Source organism: Rhinolophus sinicus, chromosome 16, assembly GCF_057876585.1.
Source record: "Rhinolophus sinicus isolate RSI-liver-muscle chromosome 16, RSI-T2T, whole genome shotgun sequence".
In the NCBI taxonomy this organism is placed as follows: Eukaryota; Metazoa; Chordata; class Mammalia; order Chiroptera; family Rhinolophidae; genus Rhinolophus; species Rhinolophus sinicus.
This window is the reverse complement of record NC_142516.1, coordinates 89,966,177-89,979,754: the sequence shown is the minus strand read 5'-3', so window position 1 is coordinate 89,979,754 and position 13,578 is coordinate 89,966,177. Positions and strand designations below refer to the sequence as shown.

The following is a 13,578-nucleotide window of genomic DNA, read 5'->3' as shown; positions in this document are numbered from 1 at the left end:
ACAAAATATTCATGATTCTGGGCATATTTATTCAAAAACATGATGTATAACTTACTCATCAGCCATTAAGGGACTGGTATCCTCAAAAAATGTTTAACTCAGCCAATATCTAGGCATAATTTATTAACAGCAGATAGGTCCAGATGCATAGTGGAACTATATATCAGCCTGTGTGTAAGCGCGCGCACGCACACACACACACCACTTCTTTTGCAGAAAGCATCCATTAAAACACCAGAGTAGAAAATTATTTGATAGAGCATAATGTCATATATATTTGCATTATACTCTATCAAGTAATTCTCTAAGCTCTGAGTACCACACACACCTTGGTTTACAAAGCAGTGCAACTATTCTATAAGCAAGGAAAGACTGAGTCTCGTTTAATCATAGCCAAAGCCAAACTTCAGTGTTTGCTCCAAAAACCTGAAATAACCAACACGTCTGTGTGCTCGCCTCTGCCCGCCACATGTGCCCTGCCTAGCACGCTCCACCTTAATCTTCTTCTGCACCAGGTGGCTTTGACTTCCTCCGGGAGGACCAGTCATCACCAGTGCCAGACTCGGGGCTCAGTTCCAGTTCCACCTCCTCCAGCATCAGTCTGGGAGGCAGCAGTGGGAACCTCCCCCAGATGACCCAAGAGGTGGAAGACGTGGACACGGCTGCTGACATGGATGAGAAGGCAAACAAGCTCATTGAGTTTCTGACAACCAGGTAAGGAGGCCAGGGAGACAAGCTGCTGTTCTCAGGTGGGGCTTTTGGGGAAATGCCATCACTTTGAAACCAAACAGATGGAAAGTGATCCTGGCATTCTAGCAAAGTCCTATTTTCTCTTCTAAATTGCATTTTCTGGAGTCTGTATACAAGGCAGACCTGGTAGAAGTTATCTAAGATTCCACCAGTGTCACAGTTGATGGGCAGGGAGATTTTGTGTATAGCGACAGTGCCGCAGATGGAGGCAAGAGAGAGTAGCGCCTGATGGCCAGCGTGACTTTAATCCATTAGCGCTGCCAGGATCTGCAAGTCCTGAGATGTGGCGAATAACCTCCCTCGGAAGGTGAAGATACCGGCCGCAGTCAACCCAGGAGCAGCTGCAGAGGGACCAGTGTCCACTCATCCAGTCCAAAGAGTCATTTATAAATGGAAGTCAGAAACCAGAGACAATAGGAAGCATGATAGGGAAGGAATCAAACTAATGGTAAAGCAAAATCAAGAAAAGCTGTGAGCAATTCCATTTTTTAGGCTTTCTGGTTCTTTAATGGACAATTTAGCTTCAGAGTTCCTAGTATCCCGAGGCCCAGCACATGTGTAAAAGCATGTGCGCTAGCTGGTATCTCTCTTTCTTCAACTAATGCTTCAATTAATGTAAAAGAAAGAAAGAGAGAGAGAGAGAGAGAGAGAGAGAGAGAGAGAAAGAAAAGACCACTTTCTTTCATCAGTTAACGATTCAGGGTGTTCTGCATAGTTGTCAGTTCCCTGGGAGACTCAATGTACAGGAAACTTAGGAAGGGCTGGTGGTGCCTACACACACACAGGGGACTTCAGCGTCCTGAATGCTTTGTTGTCACCACTCACCACTGTCAATGCCACATGTTGGGAAGGTCGTTCTCTGAAACCCTCACATCTGGCTCCATCCTATTCTCACTGTCAAAAACACAGTAGATGACAGAGGCTGTGTCTCCAATTTGGTTCTACAGTATTCTACAACACCTGATGATGCAATCCTCAGGAAAGCATTTTAACCACAGACGCGTGCACGTGCAAATCGCATCTGCGTCTAAATCTATATTTTACATAGCATTTTATAACATTTTATTTAATAAACACTTATGGGGCATCTGTTATGTGTGAATGGAGAGGTTTTCATTTTGTGATTAAATGTCATGAGCTTTTGGTTTGGTGAGTAAATGTGGGGAGCCATGGTTTCTTGCAACTGCTCTCCCACTTTCTCCCAAGTTTCCAGACTGACAGTGCCTTCTTCTGGAAACCATGGACAAACTTCTTTTACAAATTCTAAAAACTTATCTAACTGTTCTCTGCTCACCCGACTGCCACGGGCGGCAAGCAATTTCTTAAGTCCTCTAACATACAGGTCCTTGCTGCTAGCGTGACCCATCCTTCACCCTAACTCGGCCCTTCTTTCAAACAAAGAAACAATCAGGTGCCCGTCTGGCCGTGTTCCTCGCGGAGCTAAATCTGTCTTGGCTAAGGCGCTCCGGTATAAGTCCCCGAACAGGTGGACAGAAGTCCAGTCGCTGTTATGCCGTATGACAGAACCGGAACCGCAGATTAGGGCCCAAGCAAGCTCCGTGACAAGAAGTCGTGGAACTATCACTCACTCACACATTCATTCGACCGAGGGGTATTGTGCCTTACTCACCGCGCATCCACTGATATTAGCTCTCTACGAGCTGGGCCCTTGCCACGCGGTGTTCCTCACTGTTATCCCCCGTATTCAGGTCCCTGTTCGGGCGCCAAGTGTGACGGGCCAGCCGCCACGAGTCGATCAGTACCTGAATGGGGGAGTGGGAATGAAATAAAAGACACACACAAATGCTAATGCGGCCGGTCTTCAGTCATGCTGAAGCCCTGAGTTTATTATCTCTAACCAATATATACAGTTTGAGTACGTGCAGTTAAACGAAGAAGATATGCATTATCTCAGCGAAAGTAAATCTTTCCAGCCTCAACCTTACTTTGACATAGAAGATACAAGGTCACTGAAACTCACAAAAGTAAATATCTCAAGGAGACAGAACCTACCAATTGTCCAGAAAGCCCTTAGTTTTCTGTGTCTGGGAACTGGCCGTTTTCACCACATTCCTCAGCAGCCGTTAGGCGCCTCTCAGATAAGGCAGAGGCAATGTTATGGGGGCAGAAACCGAGCCAGTCTGCAAGGTTCAGGGTTGCAAGAAACCATGGCTCCCCACAAGTAAAAGATAAGAAAATTGTGTCTCCACATTAGCTCGGCCTGTTTTGAGTATGCTCTTAAATAAGACTGAAATTCACCCCCCAAATGAATTAGTAACATTTTAAAAACATATATTGCAACTTTAGAGTTAGGACTGCATAGATGGTTTTAAAAACGCAAAATGACAGTTATATTTTTGACACTGCATGTGTTTTGTTTCAGGGCATTTGGTCCACTTTGGTGCCATGAAGACATCACGCCCAAAAACCAAAATTCAAAGAGTGCTGAACAGCTCACGAATTTTCTACGCCACGTCGTGTCCGTATTTAAAGATTCTAAATCAGGTACTTCATCCTGTTTCCCCACATCCCATTTTCAGGATTTTCCTGTAATAGAGCTCATTCTTCCCCACATTCCTACACAGTCGGGAATATGGAGAAGAAGCAATAGCAGAATATTCCTAGGGGAATGTTGAAGTTTATTTCAGACGTGCCTAACTGACTGCTAATGTCTTGTATACCTTATGCTCTATCAAATAAATTCCCCAAAGTTACGCTTCTCCTTGTTTCATTGCATTACTAGAATTAAACTGTGCCTGTAATATTTCATTTAAAGAAGACCATGAGATGTAAATCGTTACTTGATTAGATACAGACTCAATGGTGAGAAATTGTCAGCCTTGCAAACTGGTTTCTAAAAAAATAATTTTGTGATAAAATTGTTTTTGACTTTGAAAATATTTGCTAACAATTCCTGTTCAGATGAGCACTGAATATTCTGAACTCAGCGTGATTCCTGTTTAGGCTATAATAGCATCATAACATTAAAGCCCTTAGCTGAATTCCATTTGGATTCAACTTGGCCTGGGCTGATTTGTGTGTGAAATTTAAATGTGGTTTATCAGCATGATGGAATAATTCTTCCTACCTTTTTTACGCACCTGGCTGGACACATTAAATAAATATGGCTCACCGGCTTTGCAGCTGCTCTGATAATTAGCACATTTCACAGTTTGAAACATTCTAGATTAGCTACATCTCTTTTCGTTATCAGAGGATACTTACTAAAACACCAAAAATACTGATAAATAGAAATGGGAGCGTTGTTCCAGAAATAGGATTGCCATTTCCAGTTTTGAGTTTCCCCTATGGAATTTCTTTGAACTATGAAGACCTCATATATTGGTATTCCCCCCACTTAAAAGTCACTTAATAATTGAACATAGCCCAAGGAAAGGAATTTACTGTTTATATGTGAACTCTTCATTTGTCTAACACTCTTAATTGTATGAAGTTAATAAAACTGAGAAAACATAAGAATGCCGTGCTGTATTCTCAGCGGGTATATGGGCTGCTTCTTGGAGTCTAGTCTTTTCATTCTTTGCTTAGGATATCTTACCCACTATAGTTTATTTTTGCATCTCCGCTTTCTGCCTGCTGTCACTATAGCATGGTAAAATGTGTTCCTGGAAATGCCTGTATTAGTCAGGGTGGAAGAGCTGCTGTAACAAAGTGTTGAGCTCAGAGGCTCAACACAGTAGGTTATTTCTGGGTTACATAACAGTTCAGTGTGGAGGCTGGGCAGGCAGCCTTCCACCTGGTGCTCAGAGACTCCCCCATCCCATGGCTCTCTGCGACCCCCTAGGCTCAGAGGCCTCTACTGGATCCCCTGTGCCCAGCCAGCAGGAGGAGGAAGAGAGCGAGTGTAGGGTCACTCCCAGGACTTCACACACCAGCCCGAACATGGCATCCAGTGCTTCTTCCCACATTCCACTAGTTAGGCACTCCTCACTGCAAGGGGAGCTGGGAAATGCAGTCCACTCCTGTGACTGCACATTAACTAGCTTTCCCCAAAGGCCATTATTGTGGCGGTGGAGTCTACAGTCTTCCTAGTACAGTTCTCATCTTCAGGCATGTTATGATTTCAGTAAGTTTTTATTCATTGACCTAACTCCCATGTATAAAATGGTTTGAGGAAAACATGTTTTGACAAACCAAATAAAGACATAAAGAACTATTTTGAAATATGACCCATTCATAAGTTGTGAGATGGCCCATGTGGGTTTCATCCAACATTTACCACCCTGGATTTGCCTGAGTCCATTTTCCAAGACCCTTTGTTCACTGTGCAGGAACATTTTCTTATACAGCCAACGTGTCCCTAGGGTCAAACAGCCAAGTGGCAGCTACGAACAATGACACTGAATTACTCACCCGGTCCACTTTCATGTGGCAATCAAATGTGCCATGGAGACAGCCCAGATGGCTGTTGTCATCAAGCCCGCTGACCTTTCAGCCGGGTCTCTCTCTGCACAGAGGCAGACCACGCATACTGTTGAATGGACAGGACTCAGTCATGGGCTTTACACCTTCGTTTCCACCTGGTCGACTGGTTTTCTGATGGCTGACTCCCTTCACGCTATTGGAAGAAGACATATTCCAGTGAAGGTTTAAGTGACGGCTGCTTTCTTTTCAGTGTCTACATTTCAATGTCTATGTATTTACAGACTATTGTGAAGAGCCAAGACTTTGGCCCAGGCCTCGGCTGTGTTTAGAGTTGACTAAATTCACTAACAGCTTCTTCTACATACACGAGTACTCAAATAATTGGTTTCCAACAAATTCTCTTATGAAAAAAAAAGGAGTGAAATTATTCCATGTATAAAGTGGTCTGAAGAATAACGTAGATAAATAGCAGTGTAATACGTAATAATACACTTATGAGCATATATGTGTGTGATACGCTCTACTAAGCACTTTTTACATTGTTTAGTTTTCACAACAATTTTTGTGAGATAGGTGCTATTATTCCCAAGTTAAAGATAAGGAAATAGGCGCATAGAGTATAAGTTTCTTTCTCAGACTCCCAAAACTATAATTAAAAACAAGCCCATCTTGCTCCAAAGCTTCTGACTCTTTCCACTACACTATGCTTCCTTAAGATTTATTGGGGAGTGTGTGTGTGTGTGTGTGTGGTTTTATTATGGTTAATTTATAAATAAGTACCATCAGGAGGTGGCTCTGTGCAGTGAGCCTGTTTAGGCTGCCAGGGAAGCATTACCCCAGTTTGCAGAGTGGCGGTTGACTTCGTCTCTGTCCTCTCGGTGCCCTAGGCTTCCATCTGGAACAACACCTGAGTGAAGTTGCATTGCAGACAGCCCTAGCAAGCTCTTCCAGGCACTATGCCTGTCGATCCTTCCAGATATTCCGGGCACTCAAACAACCGCTGTCAGCACACGCCTTGTCTGACCTTCTCTCAAGACTGGTGGAGGTGATTGGAGAACATGGCGACGAGATTCAGGTAGGGGAGGAAAGACCAGCAGATGCATCTTGTTTCTCTCATTTCAGAGCTGCAGAGGTAACACCTTTCTTGGAGCCTTCTTTCTCTTGCCAATTATTCCAGTCCTTTGGACATGCACAGTTTATTAAAAATTTTAAGCGGTTGACTTTTATATCTACAAAAATCATCCCCAGGGCCATTGTTCTAGAAATTCCATGGATAGTATCTGTCTTATTCAAGATGACAACTGAACATTCTTCAGTGACTCTTCTTTGTTGTTGGTTTTATTTCATGGGGGACAGGAAAGGTTTTTGTATTGTTTGACCTTTCTGCCACCAACCTAGAACACAGTTGTGCAATGTCCCCACCCAGAGAAGGGATCTCCATTGTACTTGTGCAAAGCACCACCCCTCTCTGCGTGGTCAGCCTTCAGTAAACTGAGACGAGCTGAAGTAGTGATGGAGAGAGTAGATGCCACAAGAAGACCCTATAGGTACAGACCAGAGACTGGGGAGCTGGGCAGGTTGAAAGCCAAGAGCATTACCAGCCCTATAGCTTGGGCCAAGCCCTTATTTTCCATCAGAAATGTGCCTGTCTCTCAGGCGGCCTGCACGACTATAGACTAGCTTCTTTTCATCCTTCTGGCCCTTGGAAGTGCTGTTTAAAATGCCATTGAGCCACAGACCTCCTCACACGTCATCCATTAATCTCTGGCTTTCAGACATCGCAGTTCTGTATTTCAAAGACCCCCCACCCCCATCAGCCAGGAGCCACGCCTGCCACGCCTTCAGTATTGCCCCCTCCCCATTGGATTCAAATGAGATCGATCTGTGGAGGACCTCAGACCTAGTGAAATAAGTCTTTGTGATTATTTGCTAATTCCTAAGCCATCTGAATTTCCTCAGTGCCCTTAAAATTTGTATTTAGACTTTGTGAATTAACATAGCAATGACTGTCTAGCTTTCAGTGATATTAACATGATTTGAATAGAGTTTGCATTAATTAAATTTATGCCCTAGAAGTTAACAGCAGTCATAAGCAGCATGAGATTTTGTCTTTGCGTGATTGGCAGGGTTACGTAATGGAAGCACTCCTGACTTTGGAAGCTGCCGTGGATAACTTGTCTGACTGCTTGAAGAACAGTGATCTCCTAACCGTACTATCTCGGTGAGAACCAGCTCAATGACATTTTGAGATCAAAGATACTGTACTGAATATTTGCGAGATGCCCAGAATTTGGGCAAAATCCAAAAATCAAATCTTGTTTTTGAATTCAATTGTGACCTGAAAAAGTATGTATGACATTTTCTTAAGTTAAAATAGAGAAATTATGATATACACATACATATACACACACACACACGTATACACATTATATAATGTATACACATTATATAATGTTTTTAAATGTCAGGAAGATAAACACCAAATGTTATCTCTAAGTAATACAAATATTAATATTTCATTTTCTTTTTTATGTCTGAATATTTTTCAAATTTTATATAATATCCTATTATGTTATAAACAGAAACTAAAACTAAATATTAGTTTTTAAACAAATATATACAAAACTCATCTGAACCATCACTACCGTTTTTCCCCGAAAATAAGACCGGGTCTTATATTAATTTTTTGCTCCATTAGGGCTTATTTTCAGGGGATATCTTATTTTTTTCATGTACAACAATCTACATTTATTCAAATGCAGTCATGTCATCTTCTTCTGGAACATCATCATAATGTACTAAATGTGTCCGACTGGCTGACAGTCTCAAGTGGGGCTTATTTTCAGGGTAGGTCTTATTTTCGGGAAAACACGGTAAATAAAAACAGTTGGAATAAATGTTGATTTTTATTTGTAAAATAGCTACCTTAGGATCTCTTTTATGTTTTAATTCTTTTTGCTCCTGCCAATGTTTAATAACCCATTTCAAATTATCCATGATTCCATGTTCTGTTTGTATAATTCAGTTCATCTTGCTTGAAATTGAGTTTGTAATGTTACATCACATTGGGTCTTGTTTCATTTTTACATTTAGCATTTTTTTATGGATAGATAAGTTTAATGTGATTGCTAACATCACACATATTTATCCTTATAAACCTACAGATATATCTAAATCAGCCAAATTTATCAGAAATGTTGGTAAAGAATTTACCTTCTCAGCCTGAAATAGGCTTGGAAATCATTTTTATAAATGCAAAAATTTTCCTTTGACACAAATATTTGCTAACTTTTTTCTTTCCAGATAATAATCATTTTCATTTCTGTTCTCCTTATCAGTCAGTTAATAGAATATTAAAGTTTGTACCTATCAGGTGCATTGTTTTTTCATAATTACTCCTACCCAAATTCAAACCAAAAAAAGAAAAGAAAGATCAGTAAACTTCATGCTTATTTCTTTAACCTTTCAATGAATGGAAGTTAATATTAGATTTTGTTGTTTTGTTGGTGAGTTAAGTTTGATTTTCTTGTTAAGTTTGTTAACTTTTATTTATCATAACTTTAAGTTTAAAAATAAGTGAAAGTATCCCTTTAAGAGTATACAAAACAATGAGTAGAAAGTAATATTCTCAAAGAATGACGTCCCTTCCTTATTGTTCATTACTGGATCTTAAAAGGACAAGCTTTTCACTGAAGCATGTTGGCTTTCTATTGAGAATTTTTATTTTTATACCCAGCTCTTCATCACCAGATTTAAGCTCTAGCACTAAACTAACAGCAAGCAGAAAGAGCACAGGACAGCTGAATGTGAACCCTGGGACAGCCAGTGGCAACACAGCAACTGCAGAGCGGAGCCGGCATCAAAGGAGCTTCTCAGTGCCCAAGAAGTTTGGTGTTGTCGACCGGTCCTCAGACCCACCTCGGAGTGCCACACTGGACAGAATCCAGGCTTGTACCCAGCAAGCCCTCTCCTCAAAAACCAGAAGCTCATCCTCCTTGAAGGACAGCCTCACAGACCCGTCACACATAAACCACCCAACCAACCTGCTGGCCACCATCTTTTGGGTCACAGTGGCTCTGATGGAATCTGATTTTGAGTTCGAATACCTGATGGCCTTAAGGCTGCTGAACAGACTACTGGCTCACATGCCACTCGATAAAGCTGAGAACCGAGAAAAACTTGAGAAACTCCAGGCACAGCTCAAGTGGGCAGACTTCTCAGGGTTACAGCAGCTGCTGCTAAAAGGGTTCACCTCCCTCACCACCACAGACCTGACCCTGCAGCTCTTCAGTTTGTTGACACCAGTGTCCAAAGTATCCATGGTGGACTCATCCCAAGCCATCGGTAAGGCCAACACACTCCCTCTCTCACAGTTTTGGGGGTCGTTGTTTCCACGTTTTGTGTAGTAAGATAAGCTGGGCTTACTGCTTTTAGTTGTCCTGCTGAGAAATGATTCCTTGGGACTCGTTTGTTTTTCTTTCAAAATTTCATATGACATACTTACATTATTTAATTATTTATATTTTAGAAGATATTTTTTAAGGCAATAGCATAAAAAGGGCAGAAGTAGTATGTAAGATATTGGTCATTTCTTTATGCTTTCCAGATCAAATACTGTTAGTTTATCCTATTGCTCTTACACAGAGATTTCCTCCCATTTTTCTTAACTCTTAAATCTTTCCTTTCTCTTCCACTTGAAAATTCTCTCAGTTCCCTATTGTTCTGAATTAAGTCAAATCAAAAACTCAATTTTTAACACCATAGCATGTGGCCCAGGATTCTTTTCATGAAGCTAGAGCTTAACACAGTGGTACTAAGCCATTTCTCAGCATTTTAGTCTTTTTGATTACATGAATAAGACTTACATTGATTGGCTTATGTTCTCTCACACAGGTTGTCCTTAAAATATGTTTTTTTGATAAAAATTTTGAACTACTCCTTCAGGTCTTTTTATTCTCCTTTTCAAAATCGTGTTTGTACATTTTTTCCTGGATTTTGTTAGATCATATGAAAGATGCTTCAAAAGACTGTGTTTGCATGACCTCAGGATAAAATCTGTACTGTGCTTTCCCATTGTCGTCAGCTAAAACGCACTGTAATCAGCCGTCTCCATTGTATCTTCTCTAACGCAGGCTTTCCTCTGAACGTCCTGTGTCTCCTGCCCCAGCTAATTCAGCACTTTGAAAGCCCCAATCAGTTCTGCAAGGATGTGGCCGAAAGGATTGCTCAGGTATGGCTTAGGAGTCCACACCCAGGCAGATCCACCCAGGCCTCAACTGGAAGGCCCCAACTTGGACCAAACTGACCAGGCCCGGAGAGGGCAGTGAGTTCCACAATGCCCAAATACAGTAACTGACATCACTACTCACGTACATGCTGGGTGGTTGATGCACTGTCATTTTTTGTTTCATTGTTGAAAAGGCAAGTGGAAAGAATTTGTGAAAATTATATTAGCTAACTAATATAATAAGCACTTCCACAGCCTACCAAAAAATAATACATCAATTTGTTTTCCTGACTGCCAGGACTTCTAACAAAATTGCTAACATTTCTTCCTGTTCATTAGGCTATTTTATCCCTGACTGCTTTTCCTCTCCTGTAAGGTTTGTTTGGAAGAGAAGAACCCCAAACTTTCCAATCTCGCACACGTCATGACTCTTTATAAGACACACAGCTACACAAGAGACTGTGCCACCTGGGTCAATGTGGTCTGCCGGTACCTTCATGAAGCGTATGCTGATATTACCTTGAACATGGTCACCTACCTGGCAGAGGTAAGCTCTTCACCAAAGGATAAGCTCTATTATAATTTCCGTGGGTAAAATATTTATACGGAACTAATGATAATATTCTTCATTTATTGAGTGCCATTATATATTATCATAGATGCATTGCAGTCACTTTAAATCCTCACAACAACCCAGCGAATTGTAATGACACTGTTATAATGAAGAATCTGAGGCTCAACCACGTTCAGTTATCTGCCCTACATTTACGGTGGCAGAGCCAGCATTTGAACCGAGGCGTAACTGCCCCACCAAGCTTAACCTTCCATGAACACCTGTCAGCATGGGGTAGCAACCGGATATTTTATCCTAATCATTCTGGGTGTTCAAATCTTATTTCAGAAGTTCCTTGTGGCTTGATGGTTGTTTGTCCTAAACTCATTCTTGAAGCATACATTTTGAAATAACCTTTTTATCTACATCTTTTGTGTTTGCTTTTAAAACTGAGATTTTTGTCCTCCTACAAATGTGTTTCTAACACAAACCCTTAGTCTGACTTCTGTGGATGCTGGTGCTAGAAACACATAGCATTGTGTTGAAATGTGATGAAACGTATTCTGTTTGGCACCTCCGGTCCCCAATACCTTAGTGCACAGGTCATGAAATCCATGAGGCAGATGACAGAGAGCAGCTACCTCATCTCAGCACTGAGTGTTGCTTTTCCTTTCGGGAAATGCATTTGTACTGCTGCCAGGCCTTTTCGGAAGTGGTGAGGACAGTTATTCTAAGTTTTCTTCAGTTATGTGACCCACTCAAGGGTACAGATAGGTTAAAGTATCAGTTGCTTTCTGAAAGTCTCTGCCTAGAAGGCAGTTGCCCCATCCATCAGCATTTATGGTGTGTCCTGCAGGATTCTGATTTGCAACATGGATCATTATGTGTGGTCTGTACTCAGACTGTCAACAGCCCAGGATTTATTTGCTCTTTCCTTCCCCCCACCCCCAGCACTGTGAAGAACCACTCATAAGTGCCACCTGGCTGCTTCTGATTATCACATTGGTCACATCTGTCCCCACAAGAGTGACTAAGCCAGCACACTCATGTCAGCACACAGGAAACCGATATAAGCACCCTGTGTACGAAAGCAGATGGATCCTGTTTTTACAAAGGTGACATGTGAGACAGAAAGCAGGCAATACTGGTTTGGGTAGCTAAACATAACAGTTTCAAAACTGCAAATGGGATGTGGTAGATACATACAAGGAATATTATTCAGACTTAAAAAGGAATGAAGTACTGACATGGGCTACAACATAGATGAACCTTGAAAATCTTACACTAAGTGAAATAAGCCAGACACAAGAGGGCAAATATATGATTCCACTTATATGAGGTACATGAAATAGACAAATTCATAGAGACAGAAAGTAGAAAGGTACTTACCAGGGGCTGGGGATGGTGTGATCAACAGTTACTGTTTTATAGTTTCCGGTTGGGATGATGACCAAGTTCTGGAAATAAGTACCGTGTTTCCCCGAAAATAAGACCCAGCCGGACCATCAGCTCTAGTGCATCTTTTGGAGCAAAAATTAACATAAGACCGGTATAATATAAAATATATAATATATATAATATAATATAATATAATATAATATAATATAATATAATATAATATAATATAATATAATATAATATAATACCAGGTCTTATATAATATAATATAAGACTGGGTCTTATATTAATTTTTGCTCCAAAAGATGCATTCGAGCTGATGGTCCAGCTAGGTCTTATTTTTGGGGAAACATAGTAGTGGTGAAGGCTGCACAACAATGTGAGTGTAGTTAATGCCACTATATTGCACACTCAAAAATGATTAAAATGGTAAATGTTATGTTATATATATATTTTTTATCACAGTAAAAATATAAGTAAAGATGGATTACCTCATTTGTTCTATTCAGCCCTTATCACAAATTGTCACCACAATTTGTATTATGAACTTAACTTCCCACCATGTATATATAATACATATTAACTCCTATTTCAGTTACTGACATATTCTTACAGGTGTTGGTCATGCACATACAGATAATTTCCTGTAGCAGTGGTCAGTATTTCCATCGAACCTGCTCTGTTCACTTAACATTAACCTTGTGTGCATTTCCAGGTGTTGACGTAGCTCCCATGGTATCATTTTGAATAACTGTGGCATTTTATCGGGTTAACGTAACACAGTTTGCTTCAGCATCTCCCTTTTGTTGCTCGTGTTCATGTTTTTTCTATTATAAATGGTCCTTTTATTATCAGATCATATTTGGATCACTTCTTCTGGTGGTGTTTCCCAAAGTAACTATCCAGATAAAGGGCATGGCTATGTGGATATTGCTTAGTTCTACACGTCTGGGAAATTGGTCTTCACAGAGGTTGTTCCAATTTATGATACTACAAACGTATAAATATTCTTGTTTTCCCCTACCCCCACTAAATGTTTTCATTCTATTTATTCTTTTTCTTTCAGTTTAATATTTTTATTGGTACATTAAAAGTATTCTCTTTATGTATTTCCTTTCTACTGATATGTTCATTTTTCCACACATCAATTTGCATAATTGTTTATTTCCTCATGTGTTAACTGCTGTTATTTCTTCTGAGCACATTTGAAATAAACTTCAGCATTTATTTTAATCATTTCTATTAATTCTTTGCTTTGAATGGT

At 40.6% G+C, this 13,578-nt stretch overlaps 1 protein-coding gene across 8 annotated transcripts in view; it reads left to right on the top strand.

The window, feature by feature from the left end:
- The window catches only part of FRY (FRY microtubule binding protein), a 433,975-nt gene that overhangs the window by 359,856 nt on the left and 60,541 nt on the right, over window positions 1-13,578 (top strand). For all 8 annotated transcript variants that reach the window (XR_012495619.2, XM_074330087.2, XM_019749603.3 and 5 more), the window contains 7 exons: window positions 516-714; window positions 3,134-3,255; window positions 6,024-6,211; window positions 7,263-7,357; window positions 8,873-9,480; window positions 10,269-10,366; window positions 10,740-10,910. Coding sequence is in view for 7 of the 8 variants with exons in the window: in XM_074330087.2 (XP_074186188.1) it covers window positions 516-714; window positions 3,134-3,255; window positions 6,024-6,211; window positions 7,263-7,357; window positions 8,873-9,480; window positions 10,269-10,366; window positions 10,740-10,910 (1,481 nt within the window). In the remaining variant the exon portion in view is untranslated. The remainder of the gene's footprint in view (window positions 1-515; window positions 715-3,133; window positions 3,256-6,023; window positions 6,212-7,262; window positions 7,358-8,872; window positions 9,481-10,268; window positions 10,367-10,739; window positions 10,911-13,578) is intronic.